At 43.2% G+C, this 18,229-nt stretch overlaps 1 protein-coding gene across 3 annotated transcripts in view; it reads left to right on the forward strand.

Moving 5' to 3' along the window:
* The window catches only part of RIN3 (Ras and Rab interactor 3), a 65,040-nt gene extending 47,966 nt beyond the window's left edge, over positions 1-17,074 (forward strand). For 2 of the 3 annotated variants that reach the window (XM_014250068.2, XM_088057195.1), the window contains 4 exons: positions 2,059-2,367; positions 10,424-10,555; positions 13,785-13,948; positions 15,788-17,074. In XM_014250068.2, coding sequence (XP_014105543.2) covers positions 2,059-2,367; positions 10,424-10,555; positions 13,785-13,948; positions 15,788-16,096 — 914 coding nt within the window. In that variant the 3' untranslated portion in view covers positions 16,097-17,074. Of the gene's footprint in view, positions 1-2,058; positions 2,368-10,423; positions 10,556-13,784; positions 13,949-15,737 lie in introns of all 3 variants that reach the window. The other variant, XM_014250069.2, reaches the window with a different exon arrangement.
* Positions 17,075-18,229: the final 1,155 nt, after the last annotated feature.

Here is an 18,229-nt window from a genome sequence, read left to right on the forward strand (position 1 = left end):
TTCCCCTTCACAGCTGCATTTCCATGGCCTTCCACATCTGCTGCTCTGCTACAAGGATGGAGAACTCCCTGCACATGGCATACAGTTTAGAGGCCAATCACTCTTTCACAGGAAGGGACAAGACTATGATGATTTTGAGTGGCAGGTTGGAGGAATGACTTGATTCTGTTTTGTGCTTCTCAGAGCTCAGAGGTACAGAAGAGCTATCTGTTGCAAGACTACTGCTAGCTCCAAAATTAGGTGTTCACCTCTTTGCCATAGATATAATTTGCCTTTGGGGGGCAAAAATATTATTTTTAACTGTTTACAGGTGTTTCATTGCTTCTCATTCATATCATATGAGGGAATAATGTGCTACTTCTCTACTTGCTAAGGACTGGACTGGTCTGTTTAATGCACATCCATGAGGGAATATAAAAAGAGCTGCAGGATTTTTTATCCCAGTGAAAGCTGTACAGCCAGAAAAAGCATGCATGCACACACACACATGCTCCTTTGAAAGATTAAAACTGTTTCTTGAGGACCTGAGAACCAATGCAGAGCTATTTGTAGGTCCTTAAGTCGGCTTAAAACAAGCTGGGAGCTGGAAGACTCAGAATGTGGAGTGAACCACAGGAGTGGCCAGGGATTCTAGGAGATCCTGCAGCTCCAGTATTAGGTGGGACTCAGCTAAGTGGTGAACCAGGACTAAAAGTCCACTGTCAGTCTCAGCCGAGTCTGCTGATTTCCTTCTCTCCCAGTAAAGGGTTCACATGATCCTGCAGACCCCCAGCATAATAGACCTGCAGCCAGCCCCTGCCATAGCTAGGAAAGGGAGTCTGCAGTTTCACTTCTCATGCGCCTTGTGTAACCCCTTCAATCTTGGTCCTAATAACCTCTTTCTTCAAGGTACGGAGTGTGGGGGCAGCACAGAGAAGTCTGTTGAGAATCTTGATTAGTGAAAGTGAAAAGGAGGAAGAAAGATGTGTCCTTGTTGTGCTTGGTAGAGCTGCATGTGTGCAAGGATCCCACCACCTTCCCACGGACATGCCTGGTTCTAACCCTGTATCTAACCCTCTTCACTGAGGGTTCCTTAACAGGATGATCTGGGCCAGTCAACCTTGACAGGACTGTTTTCTGCAGAGGACAGGGATTCCCTGATTTACCACTTGAATTTCCCCTGCTTCAGGCTGATTGGTTCTCTGGATTCTTTAAAGTAGTTGCATTTTGAATACATAATTATTACTGCCCTCTGGTTCACTCCTCACTGCCAGAGCAGATGAACTCTTTTGCCAATGACCTTTCTGCCTCAGTGGAGCAAGAGGATCTCTTGCTGTTCCTCTAGTTCTCTAGATTTACCTCTGGTTTCTAGGAGTCAGATAACAGACTTCCTCACAGTCTCTCATGCTTCATCTTCAGCCAAATATTAAGCAACTGCTCAACCCACTCATACTAGTTCCTCCTCCATAGGTGGCATAAGAGGTGTCTTATAGGATCAGTAATTTAGAGTCCCTTGAGCAGTAATGATGAGAAACTTCTGACCAAATATTGGTGTTTGTCTCTGAGCTGGTGGCTGCAGCTGCTTTGAGGAAAGAAAGGGATGCTTTGAGGGTGAAATTAATTTTATTCCAAAGTGAGTATCTCAAACAAGTCACAAGGAGAGATCAGAAGGGACGTGAGATGAATAGCATCTGGGCATCTGCAAGGGCAAGGCTGTGAAAGATACCACAGTTAGGTGAGGTCCCTCTTCTCTCCCCAGAGTTGGCTTTCCTGCTGCCTGGCAAAGCCATGCTGGTCAGCCAGGAGTCAGGCAAAGAGAACAGGAGGTAGCAGGAGGTCTCCCTACAGCTCCAGTGACAGAGACCACACACTGATATTCATCTCAAGGCCATCTAGGACTTCTGGAGAGTGTTGGTAATGAAATGTTTACTTTCTGGGATGTAGTTTTTGTTCCCTTCTCAAAGCTATATAGCAGTGCTTGAATAACCAACCACATGCTTCTTTAGGACTTTTACTTGCACTTGTATTACTGTATTGCCTATTTATTATGTGCTTTTCTGTTCTCCCTTCTCTATGCAGAAGTGATTGCGGAGACAGCTTTGTACAAGTGTGTCCTGAAACCTTTAAAGGAAGCCATTAATTCTTCCTTAAAAGAAATACACAACAAAGATGGAACTTTACAGCAGCTGAAAGAGAACCAGCTTGTGATACAAAACACAACTACCACTGACCTGGGCGTCACAACCAGTGTGCCTGAAACTGCTGTGCTGGAAAAGATCCTTCACAAGTTCACGACCATGCATAAGACCTACTCTCCAGAAAAGAAAATTGCCATCTTGCTGAAGACCTGCAAACTCATCTATGACTCCATGGCTCAGGGAAATCCAGGTACAGGACTCCTGTTGCAATGGTATCCACCATGGGTCTTTCTCCATATATCAAAGGAATGGGGTTTATGATACAGCTGGCATGGCAATATACACATTGGAGGTAGCAATAATGGTTGATGTGTTTGGTATCAGGTGTCCACAGGTTGTGTTCAGAATGGAATGGTTGGTGAAGTTCTCTGCACTAATAAGTGGTACAAGATGTTACCTCGTTAACTTTAAGCTCCTAACTCCTAAACCTGTAAGTGTGTGTTTTATGGATAACGTCCTTTTTGCACATCTTCACACAGCTCTCCAAATATCCTCAGGGCTCTGTCCCAGCTTGTAGCAGAGTAACAGTAAATTCTAGGAATGGGTCTTTGGGAAAAGACTCTTGATTTGGTCTTTACAGAGTTTTGCCTAAACTGAGGAGGAGATGCAGAATGCTACTAGTTTGTTACTAATTCCTGATGCTCCAGTAAATTCTAAAAGCTACTTCTTCAGTGCGAGGCAGTATGTGCTCTGAGTATAAACACAACATGGGCCCCAGGCCAGCCACTAATGCAGAAATTAAACCCTTGGCCTGCAGACAGGATGCATCTTTGCAGATAGACCAGCAAGTCCCTTCCTCCAGCAATCTGCCTTGCTAGTTTAAGAGCTTTTTTTGTATACTGTGAGCTGATGATCAGCCATGCCTGAATTTGGAGAGAAGCCAGGTATTAATTTGCAATAACCTGCGGTTGTTCAAGAACTCACAGTCACCAAAGGTGCTTTTAGCTGTTCCGCTTTATTTTGTACTGGCAACAGCCTTGGAGCACTCATACGGGGATTGTTATGTCCCTGCTGAGCCTCACCTCTAGGTGATCTCTTGGATAGTAAGCAGCAAGGTTCAGCAACCAGTCTAGATAACATTAACAGCAGAGCAAGAAATGATCCCAGGGCTGAGCCTTAGCTGCAGGGTAGAAAGGACCTCTCACTGTCTTCAGCTGTTATGAGATTGGACATATGCAGGGAATTTGCTGTAACTTTGTTAAAACAGTTGTGTGAAGTTTGGGAATAAATTTGGTTTAGATCAAGGACTTACAAGTCTCACGAAAACCCACATTGTCTCCTTCTGAAGCTGGTGGTATGTTTGTACACATCACATCTTAGTTAGTTCAGGGCTGAAATTACTGTTGTAATGTTATTTTATGTAACAGAAATTAGGAGTCAGGGAAATAATTCAAAATGCTTAGAATATTGACATTCATGAAATCTGATGGTTTCATTGTGGTTTGCTACACTAACCAAAGCACTGCATTTCAGCCAGCTCAGCTGTTTTCTCATCCTGAGCACTACTGCCAGCAGGGTGTAGGTTGGAAGCTGATTTCACCCCTGGGCATCCAGTTCTCTCCCAGTTTCCTCTGCCTTATACATGATCAGTGATGCATATCAAGGCTTGGCCAGAAGAAAACTGGCCTGGAATTATGGAAATGTACCCCAATGAATTCAGACCTGAAAAACAGGCTAAGGGGAGAAGAATGCTGGAAACTAACTTGGAAAACAGCAGACTTGGAGAGAAATTGAGTGACATTCCCTGTAGACCCACTTAGAAGCTAAATGTGTGGAAGCTCTTCCTGAGAATGAGCTGAACCCAGATCACTTTCATTTTCCATTGGCAAAGACAAGTTGTCATCAACCTGAAATATTTTTCTGACATGGAATTTCAGCTGGTGGCATGCAGAAGAGCATGCTGTGGGCTGCCCAGAGCAGCTTTCAGCAGATGGGAATTCTTCTGCTCTCTGCCCATCTCAAGAGCAATAGCACAGGGCCACCCTTTTGCTCTCAGCCAGCCATGAGGCAGCACAGTGCTCTTCGCACAGGAAGAGCAGAGGCCATGCTCAGCTTCCTGTGCAATAGCTTCTTCTCCTTTTCACTCCTTTTCCTCACTGCTCAGTTAGAAAGTTCCCTCCTCTTCCAAAATCAGAGCGGTGAAACACTAATCATTCGCTCTGCTACAGGATCAAAATCAGTCTACCTCTGCCAGAAACATTACCTGTTCTATAACATGGAAACTACTTGTATTATCTGGCTTAATTTGCAATCTGTCAGCTCAGGCCAGGTCTTAATTCAATATAGGTTGGCCATAGGATGAGCCGACCCGAAAATATGGTTTCATTTCTCAGAGCAAAATGCAAACACCACCTAACCAAGCATCTTTTCTTTTCAGATACATATGAAAATACAAGTTTTCTAACATTTTGAGACCCATGTACAGCAGTCCAGGTTTGGCCAGGATGTCCCAAGAGGTACCAAGTTTCCTTTAAAACCAAGGACAGGCTTACTCAGGAACATCTGTACTTGTGGTTGTGCCCATCTTTGCCTTGCTGAAAGAGTAATGAAACTTTGAAGTCTGCCTTGACTGACTCCATCTATATCAAGCCATTTTAAGAAAGGAGGAGATCTTTGGTTTGATTGCAATTCATATTACATGACAAAATCTGCCTGATAAATTTGCTGTAGTTGAAATCCCTAATACTTAAGACTAAGAACTGAATGGGCCAGATCCTAAACTAGTTTAAACTAGCATTTCTTCCTCCAGCTTGTGGAAGCAATTCATCACAAGGAATTAGTGAGGCAAGTTCACAGTCTTTGTCATACACCTTTCTCTCAAGAGACCACTGAGCACAGCTCCATGAGAGAGTTGAAGTAGGACTAATCTCTGGCTACATCTCTCCATCTCACAGAGGGGTATCATGCCCAGATTCCCATCACACACACTGTGCAGTCAGTCCATGGAGTCCAGATGATTTGTCTGGCTACATATAGATTTCTGCTTTAGAGCGAGATGACTCAAGGCAAACTCCAGTGACAATATTGATTAATTCATTACTGGCTATAAAAGAAATTAAGGGGCCCTGGTTCAGATGCTCATTTGTATTATGTAGGCAGTGATATTAGTAACATAATAAAGGCACAATTATGATAGTATTGAGGTGTCTCACTGAGCTTTTCCAAGCTCTATGCAAACTTAAATAACTGAAACATATGTCTCCAAGAATAAAACCGACAATCCGAAAATATATAACCTGCCTGCTAAAAATACTAGGAACGGTTAGTAAGAATAAAATGAATTTTAAAAAATAGAGTTTGAAAATCCATGTCCCACAAAATGGCTGACATTTTTTTGGCATGCAGCTCTTACATTTGGAAGGCATGCTGCAACATGCACAGGGACAGCTGGGCACATCGCTGATTTATGTAGAAACATAGTAATGTTATATAGAAAAAAAACCCTTATTATGTGTCTTTTGGAAATACCTTTACTCAGACAAAAGATTAAAGGTATATTGTGTGATATGAGTAGAATCAGAATCTCTGCTTTTCATCAAAAATGCAAGTGACACCTGTAGAGTGGGAAACAATGGAAATCTACCATACATGTGGTGTATACTGGCAGTGGTGTGCCTGGGTCACCCACCTTGTGCTGTCTGGGAGCTGCCTCTGTGGAAGAGAACTGATGGAAAAACAAAGCAGCAACAGCATTGGTTTATGGAGACAAATTGTGAGACTAACAGGCCGAATTTCTCCATGAGTGAGGAAGATCAGGGATGGGAAATCTCTAAGTTTAGGTTGGAAGTCCCATCTTTCAATGGGAAGACTGTTTTCAAAGGAGATTCAAGAAGAACAGAGGTACAATTTTCTTGCTGCAACATTTCTAACTTGTGACCTACCTAAGGTTATGAAGCCTCATTTTTGGACTATCTTTGAACTGCACGGGCAGCTGGACTATATAGTTCAAAACTATAGTTTGTACTAATTATGGAATTGGCTAGGCAAAACATCCAATTTAATAATTTCTATTGCATAATTTTACATGGATAATATGCATAGTCTGCTTTTAGAAAAAGAGGATAGATAGGACATATGTTCCATTGGAATATTTCTCTTCCTTACTTTTTCCTATGAGTTTTGTCACCCCTACAGAACTGAGCAGCCAGATATTAGCTGTCCTGATGCACTCCTATAAGGCTCTGCAGTGGGCAGAAAGCAAAGCTGTGTCTTCAGTGGGATAGCTGAGCTTGTCGAAAGGAAACTGGGCTCCAATACTTCAGCAGACTGTGAAGAGCTCATCCTAGAAGCTCCTTAAGCTGTCAGAGCAATCCCATTACACTGCTTATTATCATATCTAACTTCTGAGAAGGAAAATAAAGCTATACATAACAGGTTTACTTTGATATCTTTTGGAAGAGGATATTTGTATTTAAGTTACTTTTAATGAAGACTGATGGACTAGAGATTTGAGGTTTTCTGCCATCTAGCACAATTTCTACATTTGAATCAAAGAGCCAGTTCAAATTTTTCATGGGGAGCGAATTTCTCTGATCTCTAAACCATACATTTTTTAAGTGAATTCATGCTGTCTGCATCTATTAACTCACTTAATTCACTATATCACAAATTAAACCTTGCTGAAAGGTTTGTATGTATGGGATAGACAAGAGACAGCAAAATGGTAGTGTGTGGAAGGAAAGTCACAATCTTTTCTTTAGATCTTGAACAAATCCCAGTTAACCCTTCTGCACCTCAGGCTTCAGCTACAAACTGAGGCTAAAATTCATACTTTGTGGAGATTTGCTTTTAGACCTCAAGGTAGTGTTTGTAAAATATTAGAGCAAGATGCAGGGCATCACCCCTGTCTGCTGGTTTTCAGAATATACACAGAGAGAAAAGAAATGCACGAATGTGTTAAAATAGCCTGTAATTTCTTTATGGAGGCTTGGGCAGAATTCCAGTTGCTTTAAATCATGTATTTAATTAATAGTCATCTATTCAAGTGCTGCATCCCAGCCAGGAGCTGACGTTGTATTTGCTTTGCTATAAACATAATAGGATGAGTTTGAGGCAGAAGAGAAGGCTTATTTTAAGCTTCTTAGAGATATTTATGAAATAAATGTTTTCTGACCCCACAGGCAAGAAGGGGAAATCAAGCAAGTCATATCTGGAGCAGGATACCACCACCTTGAATAGGCAAATTCAGTCTCTGTCACTGAGAGCAGTGGCAGGGTCAGTGCTAGATTTAACTGTCAGCTGCAAAAATTCCCCTCTGTGAGAGACCACAGATGGAGCAAGCCACACAGAGGTCTAGGAATTTGGCTCAGGCCCAGCTTGAAAGTAGAGCTGAGGAGGCAGCAGGCTGCATAGAATACTCCTGCTGCAGCTCCCAGGTGGACACTGGTTAGTGCCCTGCTGCCTTTCATGGCAGAGGAAGAATGTGGTTAACACAGTGCTGAAGCAACCTCTCAGGTATCTTGGTTCATAGGCATTATTTAATCTCTTCGTAGACTCATGCTTCTCTTCATATTTGAGTGGCTGACAGCACCTATTATCCCCATGGATGGACTGAGACCACCTCAGAGCCATGGTTGGACTGACGAACTGTTGTCCATACATGTCAAAGCCATGTGCATCAAGCTCCTTTAGGGGCCAGGAGAACAGGGGAGAATCAGCTGACTTCAGCTTTTGCTAAGGATGTGGGTATTTAAAGTTGGGTGTCATATAGCCACAGGTGGATATAGGTGCTGCCTAGTAATTTACACAGGTTGTGACCATACAGCATATGGAACATGTGTTCTTTCTGTTATTTCAGTCAGCCATTCCTGCTCAGCATTTATTACTCAAAAAGAAACTGTAGATCAGATTTTCATATTTAAGGCAATAAACAGCTGTGAGTCCAATAATATTTCTATGAAGTCTTAAGGTTGAGAAGAGTTTATACCAAGGATGGGAGGGAAGAGCAGCTAAATCAGCTAACAGAAATGAGATAAACAGCATGAAAAAGAATTGTCTCCATACCCAATTGTATACACAACCACTTCTCAGACAACAAAGAAGGAACAGAGTCTGTAGTCATTCTTGAGAATTTTCCTCTAACTTTCATTTCTGTTGACACCAGAAGTTGATGAACGGGGACATGGAATTGCTTAGTTCCAAGCTGCTGCTTCCATTCTGCATTAGTTGGTCAGTCTGTTCTCTGTTCATGATATATTTTGGTGACATGTAAAAAACTACCAACCAACCAACCAACCACCCAGGATTTTTTACCAGTGAATAGGAATTTATATTGTGAAGTAGCAAATTTTTTGGATGCCCTATCAGACACAACATGAATTAGTCATGAATGAGAAATAGTAGGGGAAATTCTGCTCTTGGTGTTGCACTGGAAATCACTTGGCCTTGGAAACTAGAATCATTCTATCCATGCCACTGGTCAGTAACTACTAGATCACAAAGAAGAAGTTTTCAATCAAGGGAAAAATGAGCCCGACAAATCTTTGGTATTTTATATTCCTTCATACTAGTTTGAATTAGAACTAACTCAGTTGGCCTCTGGTGTACTTGGAGCAAAAGGAGAATAGGGCTTTTTGTTGTGAAGTTTTCCTGTTACATTTTCATGTCTCAGTTTCGTCTTCTTTTTTTTTTTTTTTTTTTTTTTTTTTATTCCTGGAAATTATTAAACAGCTGTAATACTAAGCTGCTTGTATTAAGGTAATGTATATGACAGTAATGAATTAGTCCCTTCACACAGCTAAAGCTTTCACAGAGACATAAGCCGAGGGAACGGGAACAGCAGACAAAAAAATTTCCATCCAGATGTTAATGGAACAATGAAGTCCATTTATAGTTTTGTTGAAGACCTTAGGCTATGTCTTTTAACTAAAGGCAGCCATAACAAAGCAATCAGAATTGAAAGTGTTAATCCAGCTTTCATTAAATTAATAGTCTATATTGTGGTGTGTGTGGGCTCTGTTAGAAACAGACTGAATTACAGCCCTGATGATTTCTCATTCTCTAACACTTTGTTTTAAATGGATCAACTCTCTGTTCACTAGATGTATTACTGGGTTTATTTCAAAGCCACAATTCTTTTTTTTTTAATCAGGGGCTAAGCTCATGTTTATTTGAGGCTTCAGAATATCTTTCTTTGCCAGTGGAGAATCTGCGTCAGCTATGAATGACAAAAAAAGAAATCTGACTCATGGCAAATATTTGAAATAAGTCAGTGGGAACATTTGAGAAATAGGAATGTATGCCCTACCATGGAAGAGCATGTGTGCTATGGGCCAAAAATGGCTAGAGCATAATTTCACCAAAACTACATCAAGCTTTGATTCCTTGAGGGGAGACAAGCAGTTCTCAAGTGAGACACACGTAGTCCATGAAACCAACATATCCAAGTGCACAGGTGAGAAAAAACTCCCCACAGTCTGAGGAAAGACATTCAGAATGAAAGCAGATTAGGTTAAGAGGAATGGTCAACTCTGAATGTTGGGAAGATAGGTCTGGTAAGGAATTTGCAATTGTGGGTTTTCCATGATGAATTTATGACATGTTGGTTGAAAGTGAAAGTATCTTTCAAATGAGAAAAGTTATTCTTGTGTTCTTTGTGGTTTATGCAGGGAAGCTTCAGTTTGGATTCTATTTTAAGTAGTAATTATTTATAATGATGACTGTTAGCATTCTTTTTTTGTCCTTAGAGATCCCAAAGAACTCATACAGGCTGTATATTAGATCACTTTGTTAACTTAGTTGATACGAATGTTTTAAGCACAGGAAATATTAAGCATCTGCTTCACACCAATTTCAAAAACTAGGTTTAAGTCCAATGTGAAAATCTTTCTATTTTCTTAGCTAGACAGAATAGTTAGAAAGATGATTCCTCATGGATCCCAGCTCTTGGGAGACTGTTTTAGTTAGCATCATGCTTTTGCCTTCTGAAGGGACGTAAACACAGAAGTCCTTAGTCCTAAAACCACTGTCTTATTTTATTTTCTGGTTTTTGGTGTCACACATAGAGTAAACCTAAGAGAAAAAATACCCCTTATGCACGTAGACAGCTTCCCTACTAATACTGCCAACCTGAACTGCAGTCTTGATATCAGTATCAAGTCAAATTTCTGTTTTCAGCATTTTTTCTTTGCTGGTGCTTTTGAGCTTTAACTCTTCAGATAACTTTAAAGTCTACAAAGGACTCGCTATTGTGTGGGAACATGAATTTGTGGTGCTATTGGGACCATGCTGTGTTTCTCTTTGCTCAGGAAAGCCCTATGGTGCAGATGACTTCCTCCCTGTGCTCATGTATGTGTTGGCCCGCAGCAACTTGACTGAAGTCCTTCTGAATGTGGAGTATATGATGGAGCTCATGGACCCGGCTCTGCAGCTAGGAGAAGGTAAGAGTACAGTGTTTCTCATGGGATATTCACTTTGGAAATCATCATTTGTCTCACTTTAGTGCTTGTGAAAGTGGGGCAGCAGGGCTCTGGCTAGATTTTGTGGACAAAATGCTTTGGCCAATCTTTTCAAATATGAAGATCTAAAATTATTACCAAACATTTTTAACTCTTTTTAGCAGTGCAGTGCCTTATGACACAAGCTAGAAAGGCAAGGATTCATGATAAATGATAACTGAGTGCTGGATTAGCAACCTAAACAGAGACATCTTGTGGTCCTTAGCCCAACGGATGAAAAGCTGGAAGATTTTTGCTAAAATTAAACAGCTGCTGCAAACTATTGTGTAGATACTTTTATTTATTCCAGCGAGAAAAGAACACATTTCCTAAACTGCATTGTATGCCTGAGGGCTACATTCTTATGGTCACTCTACTCCTAAATTTGAGCAAACCCTCTGACAATGTTCTGTGACTGAGCATCATAGCAAGATAAAATAGGTTAGAGAGGAATATTGAGTTTGGAAGTGACTGAAGACCTTTCTTATCAGAAAGATAACTACCCTAGGGAACTGTGGGCCTCTAGTTTCTTAAATATAGCTTGGAAAGCACATGCTTCCCAAGTGACAATTGCACACTCTGAATTAGGAACACAGATAATTTATCACCAAGTAGTCACTAAACCAATCAAATGAGGTTTATTTTAAACTTTGCTAAGTACTGAGGTTCTAGAAAGGAGTCCTGGATGAACAACAGCAAACTAATTTTATTTATATTAAATGAGGATATAAGTCTGAAACTAAGCATGTCATCCCAGCACAGTGCAGAGTGGGACAAAAGTAAGTACTAATAGGATGATTTGTAGCAATACAGTACATCGGTAAGGTGTTTCTGCACAGGCTAGTTTTTCTGCTGAAAAGAATTCTTAGCAGAAAAAAAAAAATAAGTTGAAGCAGAGCATTTTGTGGACATAACCAAGCTGCTTTTGGTGACTACGCTGCACACAGGTTCTTCATTCCAAAGTGGCACACTACCAGGCTGAAGTCATATGGGTTGGGGAGCTCAAGATATCGAAAGCAAAGCTGGCTGGGGAAGTTCTCTTAGCTCAAAGATGCAAAGACTCTGTGAAATGTGCACTCCAGTCAAAAGGGAAAATTTTGTGAGGGAGTTCCAGATCAAACTGACTGGAAAACCACATTAGAAAGGACACTGGGAGTAACTGCAGATATGAGAAATGGGGGGTGGGGGGGATGGGGGAAGAACATGTCAGTGAAGACAGCTCCAAGATTGCAAAGTGTAGAACTGCCAAAAGTTAACTTGTGCTAGGCCTTTCAAAGTTGAATTTCAAAGCAAAAGGCGTTCAGGTACAGAAATTAAAGGGAAAGAAGTAAAGCAGAAGTGAGAAAACTGTGAAATTGCATAGGTCAGTATACAAAATCACTTCAATTTTGCCTCCAAATGAAAAATATACTTTGAATTCATTTAATACCAATGGTGATGCTGACTGCTGGGACAAGGACAAAGACAGATTATAGGGAGCAACTGGATGGAAATAAAGAAATTTGAAGTGGGAAAAAACTTCATTCTTAAAAAAGCTGTGGTGAATTCCGGTTGTGGGGGACTCAGAACTCTGTCTCCCTGGGCTCTGAGGGAGGGGATACACCCTGTCCCAGGTCCCATCACAGCTACTTCTGACTCAGCCAGCAGAGGAGAAATACTGAATGACAGACAAAGGAGGGAGTAACTGTATTTAAGAGGAGAAAAGTGTCACTTTTAGGCTTCTTATTCAATTCTCCAAACCTCTTTGTGGGAGACAGTAAAGAAAAAAGAGTGTTTTGGGCACAGACCTTCGAAACTGTAGGACACTCCTCATCGATCCACCAGAGTACAGGAAGTCAAATGGTAGTGTCTTGGTCTCTCCTCTCCTACACCAAACTTTCATGGTGCTCTAAAAATACTGCTCTTAAATCAAGTGCTTTGCCTCCCTGAAGCAGCCAGCCACTCCGACCATGGGCTCAGCAGTGCCTGAGGAGCCGGCGGGAGCCGCGGGCTGCCGGAGGGATGGGCGATGTGCTGCTGCCATCTAGAGGCACTGCAATCGCCGTGGAACTCCGTCACAACAGGTGTTAGCTGTTCCCGCTTGCCAGGCCCCGGGACGCCGGGCCCGGAGCAGGGCACGTCCCCGTTTGCCAGGCTCAGGGACGCCGGGCCCGGAGCAGGGCACGTCCCCGTTTGCCAGGCTCAGGGACGCCGGGCCCGGAGCAGGGCACGTCCCCGCCGCCGCTGCTGTGCAGCTCCGCGGGCTGGGTCTGCCCGGGCCCGAGCCTCCCGCTTCCCAGCTGAGGGCAAGCTGGGAATCCAGCACTTCATGGGCCCTGGCCCGGGGCTGCCCTGCAACCCGAGCAGCATCTCTGGCCTTGTCAGCGCTTTCCTGCGCCTCTCTGGCTGAAGCCGGTTTTCGTCATGGCCCAGCTGCCACCCTGTGGCTGCAGTTGGTTATTTATTTATTTCCTGCTGCAAGCAGCGCCACAGCAGCCGGGAGATTCTGAGGAAAAGGGCTTTTTCCACTTTACCCTGTTTCTCTGCGTTACCAAGATTTATCCCGCAGCCCTGAACAGTGAACGCCTGGGCTGCCTGTGTAGTCAATAGAGGAATGGAGGTAACAGAGGATGACTTCTTCCTGCAGGTCTGAGACATCCCTCAACAGTGTTGAGCCCACAGGAGTTCTGATATCTGAACATTCCAGTAGTGTAGCTGGAGCTGGGGGGCTGGATCCAGGCTTTGTGCTTCTCCTGCAGTAATCTATGATTATTTCTATTTCCCTGCGTTGCAGGGACTGCTCAGGAGCCCAAGTTACAGACCTGTTGCATGGGCCCTGTCAAACACAACAAAAAGATGGCCATGGCCCAAAGAATAAACATCTGTGGCTTGGGCTTGTTTGTGAAAGAAGTTTTTGTAGTTCTTTCCTTTCAGCCTGTGTTCTCTCCCAGGACATCTACAGCCTCAGCAGCCTGGGCAGCAACACTGATGAGCAGCAGGAGGAGCTGGAGGACATTGGTCATTAGGTGTCCTTTGCCTGGTTAACACCAGTGACCCCCGCACTCTCTCCAGCAAGGCACAGGCAGTGCAAGGGTCAGACAGCTGCCCATGTGGGCATTGGCAGGCAGGGCGGGAGCAGGACTGAGTGGCCCATGAAGGTATGATGTTCATACAAGACTTTCACCTTTTGCAGGCTCCTATTATTTAACAACCACCTACGGGGTCCTGGAGCATATCAAGAACTATGACAAAATCACTGTGACACGGCAGCTGAGCGTGGAGGTTCAGGACTCCATCCACCGCTGGGAACGACGGAGAACGCTGAACAAGGCCCGGGCTTCCCGCTCATCAGTGCAGGTAGCTGGCACTATATCCTAGGGGAAAAGCCTGCATGCTTTCTCCATACTTAAAAACTTTCATATGGCGATTATTTTAAAATGAAATTAATTGAAATCACTCTTAGAAGAGTACATCTAGGGTAATGTTTCCAAATCTTAAAAAACTATACTACATTTGAAATACATACTACTTATGAAATACATTTTATAGTACTGGAGTTTTAAATATGACTGCAAAGTGATTTTTTTTTGTCCATTCTCAAAGGAGGTGTGCTAGGAGCCTTTCCTTGTAGGAGCTGTGGTGTGGACTCAGAAACCTCTTAATCATTGCCCTTAATGCCTGGGGAAATCATGGGCTAAACTGAGATGTGAGCAAGCTATGCAGGGCTGCTTCTAGATGGCGTAAAGCTGTAGGAGGGTCTGAGACATCCCAAGAGTCAGTCAGTCAAGCATCCTCCAGAGCCTGTCTGGCAGCAGAAAAGACCAATCAAGGTCTGGTTAGTTTTGAGACATCCCCATGCACCAGTGAGAGAGGGTCCCAAGACAGATGGATGTTCTGGGCCTCTAGCCGTGGTGAGGCTGGTCCAGGCAGGCAGGATACCTTGCAAGCCCCATGTGCTGTGATCAAATTGTCACCCACAGGGAGGCAGCAAAGGCCGTGTCTCAGGTTCTGTAGAGCTTTCACAGTGCAGAACTGAAAATTGTGCATGCCGAGGGGAAAGCCAGGAGAAAGTTTCCGATGGGGGAGAGTAGTCCATGCAAAAGCATGGACTTGAACAGGTTTCCCATATTGCAGTCAAACCAGTCCCTGATGATCTCAGAAACTGTGAATGGTGGATGAGATACAGCAAATATCCAGCCCTGAGTGCTGGTCTGGCAGTAGCTCATAGAAAGTACTTAGCATGGAGCATAATAGCTGAGAAAGCAAATGACACATTTTCATGCAAGATTCCCACCAGCAGCTGAAGGGTCGTTTTCCACCCTGTGAATGAGGAGTAGCATCAGAGACATGAAAGCCCATTCTGGCAGTGCTAAACAGCTTGCTGATATGTTCAGCAGGCCTCTGCCAATCCTTCTGCCTGCCTTAATCAACTGCAGTGATACTCAAGTGTAGTTTGGAAGCCCATAGTCCACGAATTTGCAAATTCCCCTTCTGCCAGGGAACCTCATTATTTTCTGAACAAAATGGTTGGGATTTGTTTTGAAGTTCACAGATGCAAATTAAACACAGAGGTTCCACTGTGACCAAAAGCTCTATAAATTCTGTTCCTTTTGTGTTTGGAAAGATTAAAGTTGTCACAACAGTTATTACTGCCTGAAACAGAATACAAGTAAATCAGCCTTCTCATCATAACTTTTGCTATTTCCCTACTGATGGAAGAAAGTTCAGAGGACACACTCTCAAAGTGCTGTTTGGATGACTGTGAAGTTGCTAGGTCACCACACTGCTAACCCTATCCCATTTCTGAGAAACAGGGGGTTTTCAGGCCAGATCTCTGACATTTGTGGTCTATTATTCTTGTCTATCACTTCTTTGCAAACATTTTCTTCAGGAACTGTAAAAAGATGGGAGAGTGAGCCATTGCAGATTGTTCTCTAAGGATTTTCACTAAAATAATAAAAAAGCACTCTAATTTCAGTGTCTTTATCGTGCTAATTGTTTGGTAAAGTGCTTGTTTAAGTATTTTCTGATTCAGAGCCTGTCAGAGAGAAGGAAAGACAGAATAACTAGGACATTGGAGAATGACTGGAGGATATTTGGGAGCTCTAGGCAGCTAGAGTTTGTGACTGAATTCTTCCTTCTTCAGTCCTAGGTTACTGTGTTAACTGCAAGGTTTCTCCTCGTGTTTCTCTTCAGGATTTCATCTGTATCTCCTTTCTGGAAATCAGTGGTCAATCAAGGACACTTGCTTCCCGTCACGACACCACAGCTGAGCAGCTGAGCCAGCAGTGTGCCGAGAAGTTTGAAGTGTCCCATCCCAAGGACTATGGACTCTTTGTTTGTGTTGATGACCAGTGGCTGCAGCTGGACAAAGACGCTCTTCCTCACCACATCAAAGCCTCCCTGCTGAAGAGTGAAACCAAGAAAGATTTCCATTTTATTTATAAACCAGTAGACCATAAAACCCCACCAGTTCCAATTGTCAAAGAGTCAGATTTTTCCTAAGGGCCATGCTGCTTTTTTTCTGTCTTTGCTGTCATCCTGGAAGAGCTGGATAATTTACCTTGTGAGATCCTCTGGTATCTGCTCACCTCAGAAGTTCTCTAGTGTGGCCTTCAACATAGGGCAGATGGGCTAATTGTAGATGGTGTCTGAACAACGTCAGTAGAGGTCATTTTCAGAAGTAAAAGGAGCATTCAGGAGAGCATTCATCCTCTGGAAAACTTGAAGTATCAGTCCTCAGAACCTCCCAGCCGCAGCTAGCCAACACTGCAGAACGAAAATGAACAGTGGCAAAAATCCAGAGATCTTACAAAAAGGTGGACATTTACTTTATAACAAATGATGGCAGGTGTGAATTACGTCTGTGCAGGAGGCCTTTGAAAGGCCTGCACACACCTCAGTCTGTTTGGAGGTAAGACTGTGTTTGTGCCTTACAGATCTGTTCACCCAGTCTGAGTAAACTGGGTCTTGTCTGATATATTCAGTGGCATAGGGTTGCCACCTCTAGCAGAACTCCATCTCTGTCTTGCTGTCAACATGTCTTTGCCTTTGAGATCCACATAATTACAAACAGTGCAAAATGACCCTGTACTTTCACTAAAAATATGGGGTTTGCCTTCTATCTGTTACTCAAATCAGGTAGCATAGGCATTTTCATCAATGTATTTTTCCTAAAGATTGAACATCTTCACTATCAGTTTTAATGTACAGCAGTTTTATTCACGTTGGTTGTTTGATAGTGTCTGGTTAATTGTATATTTATTTCAATGTGTGATATGGTGCAATTATTTTAAAATAAGCCTTTGTAAAGAACTTAATAATTTGCCCAGAGTATCAAACCAGATTAAAATTTGAAAGTCAAAAGGAGTTAGAATTAAATACCAATCCCTTTTTACATGGCTGTCATTTTCACAAGTGTTATCCTAGCTGTAATTCCCACCAGATCATTACTTTAATAAATTTAGGCTGTTGCAGACAGAACTTTCTAATTCTCCTTTCTATGTGTTCTTTTAGTCATTCAATCATTGCGGACTTAAATTTCCCTGAACAAACAAATTCCCAGAGAATATATTGAATCAATGCAAAAATGCATTTCATTCAATTTGAAAACAATTTTTCAGGACTGGATAATGGAAGCAGGAGCCTTAATTACAAGATTGGTCCCTGTCTTCTGAGTGCCTTCATGCAGGCAAAATTCCCACTGTGAACACAAAATACTGGGTTGTCTGCATGAAGGAGGCCAGTAACCTCCACTGCAGCTCCACCAACTTGGAATCAGGCCTACATTTATTATAAAGCTCTGATTACAAAAAGGTGTTTTTCTCTGGGTTTTGCTCAAACTTGCTATTGTGTCCTCCCAATAACATTCAAAAGAGATTTAGGGCACCTTGGGCCAAGTTGCCCAAGGTCTCTGCCTTATTCCTGAAGCTCCAAGGATGAAAGGGTATTATGTGTTTCTGGTCCCTCTCTCAGTCTCTGGGGTTTGAAATAAATGTCCATGTCTATGTGCCCCAGCTGTAGCCAAATCTGCATACAGCTTGCAAACCAGCTGCGCATCTGCCAGCATGGGCTGTGTGCACATCTTGCTGGGAAGGGACAACAACCAAGAATGAGGAACAGTGAGTAACAGCACTCTTGGTTTTGAGGATATCATGTGCAGAGCTTGCTGTGCATGACCAAATTCATGGTTATTTCTGCTATGTGCAGGTGTTGGAACCTCTCCCTTCCTCTAGGCAGCACATCTGCAGGATGCCAGAGCTGAAGCCTTCCCTCATGCTGGCATAACCCTCCTGCAGGGCTGTGTGCTCATGCTGGGAGCCTGGGCTGCTCTCAGGGTGGCCCTTGGGATGCCGAGGCTAAACCCAAGACACAAATTTCCAGTACCAAACTGGGAGGTGATGCTGTTCTCAGGGCCCTGAGTGCACTCATAGGTGTGGCTGTCTCCAGCGCCTCCACAGTGCCTCCCCAGTACCTCCCCACCCTGCCCAATGGTCCAGGACACCACTTCAGCCTCCCAGGGCTGTCAGCCCCTACCCCAGTGATGCTACAGCAGGAGTGGTCTCTAGTTCCCCAGCCCTCAGCCTGTCCCCATTCTCAGGGAGGTGCTGGATGTCCAGGACTGCGGTTTCTCCTGAT

The sequence above is a fragment of the Pseudopodoces humilis genome, chromosome 7 (assembly GCF_049639895.1).
Source record: "Pseudopodoces humilis isolate 2021_Gansu_Grassland_sample_001 chromosome 7, ASM4963989v1, whole genome shotgun sequence".
NCBI lineage: Eukaryota > Metazoa > Chordata > Aves > Passeriformes > Paridae > Pseudopodoces > Pseudopodoces humilis.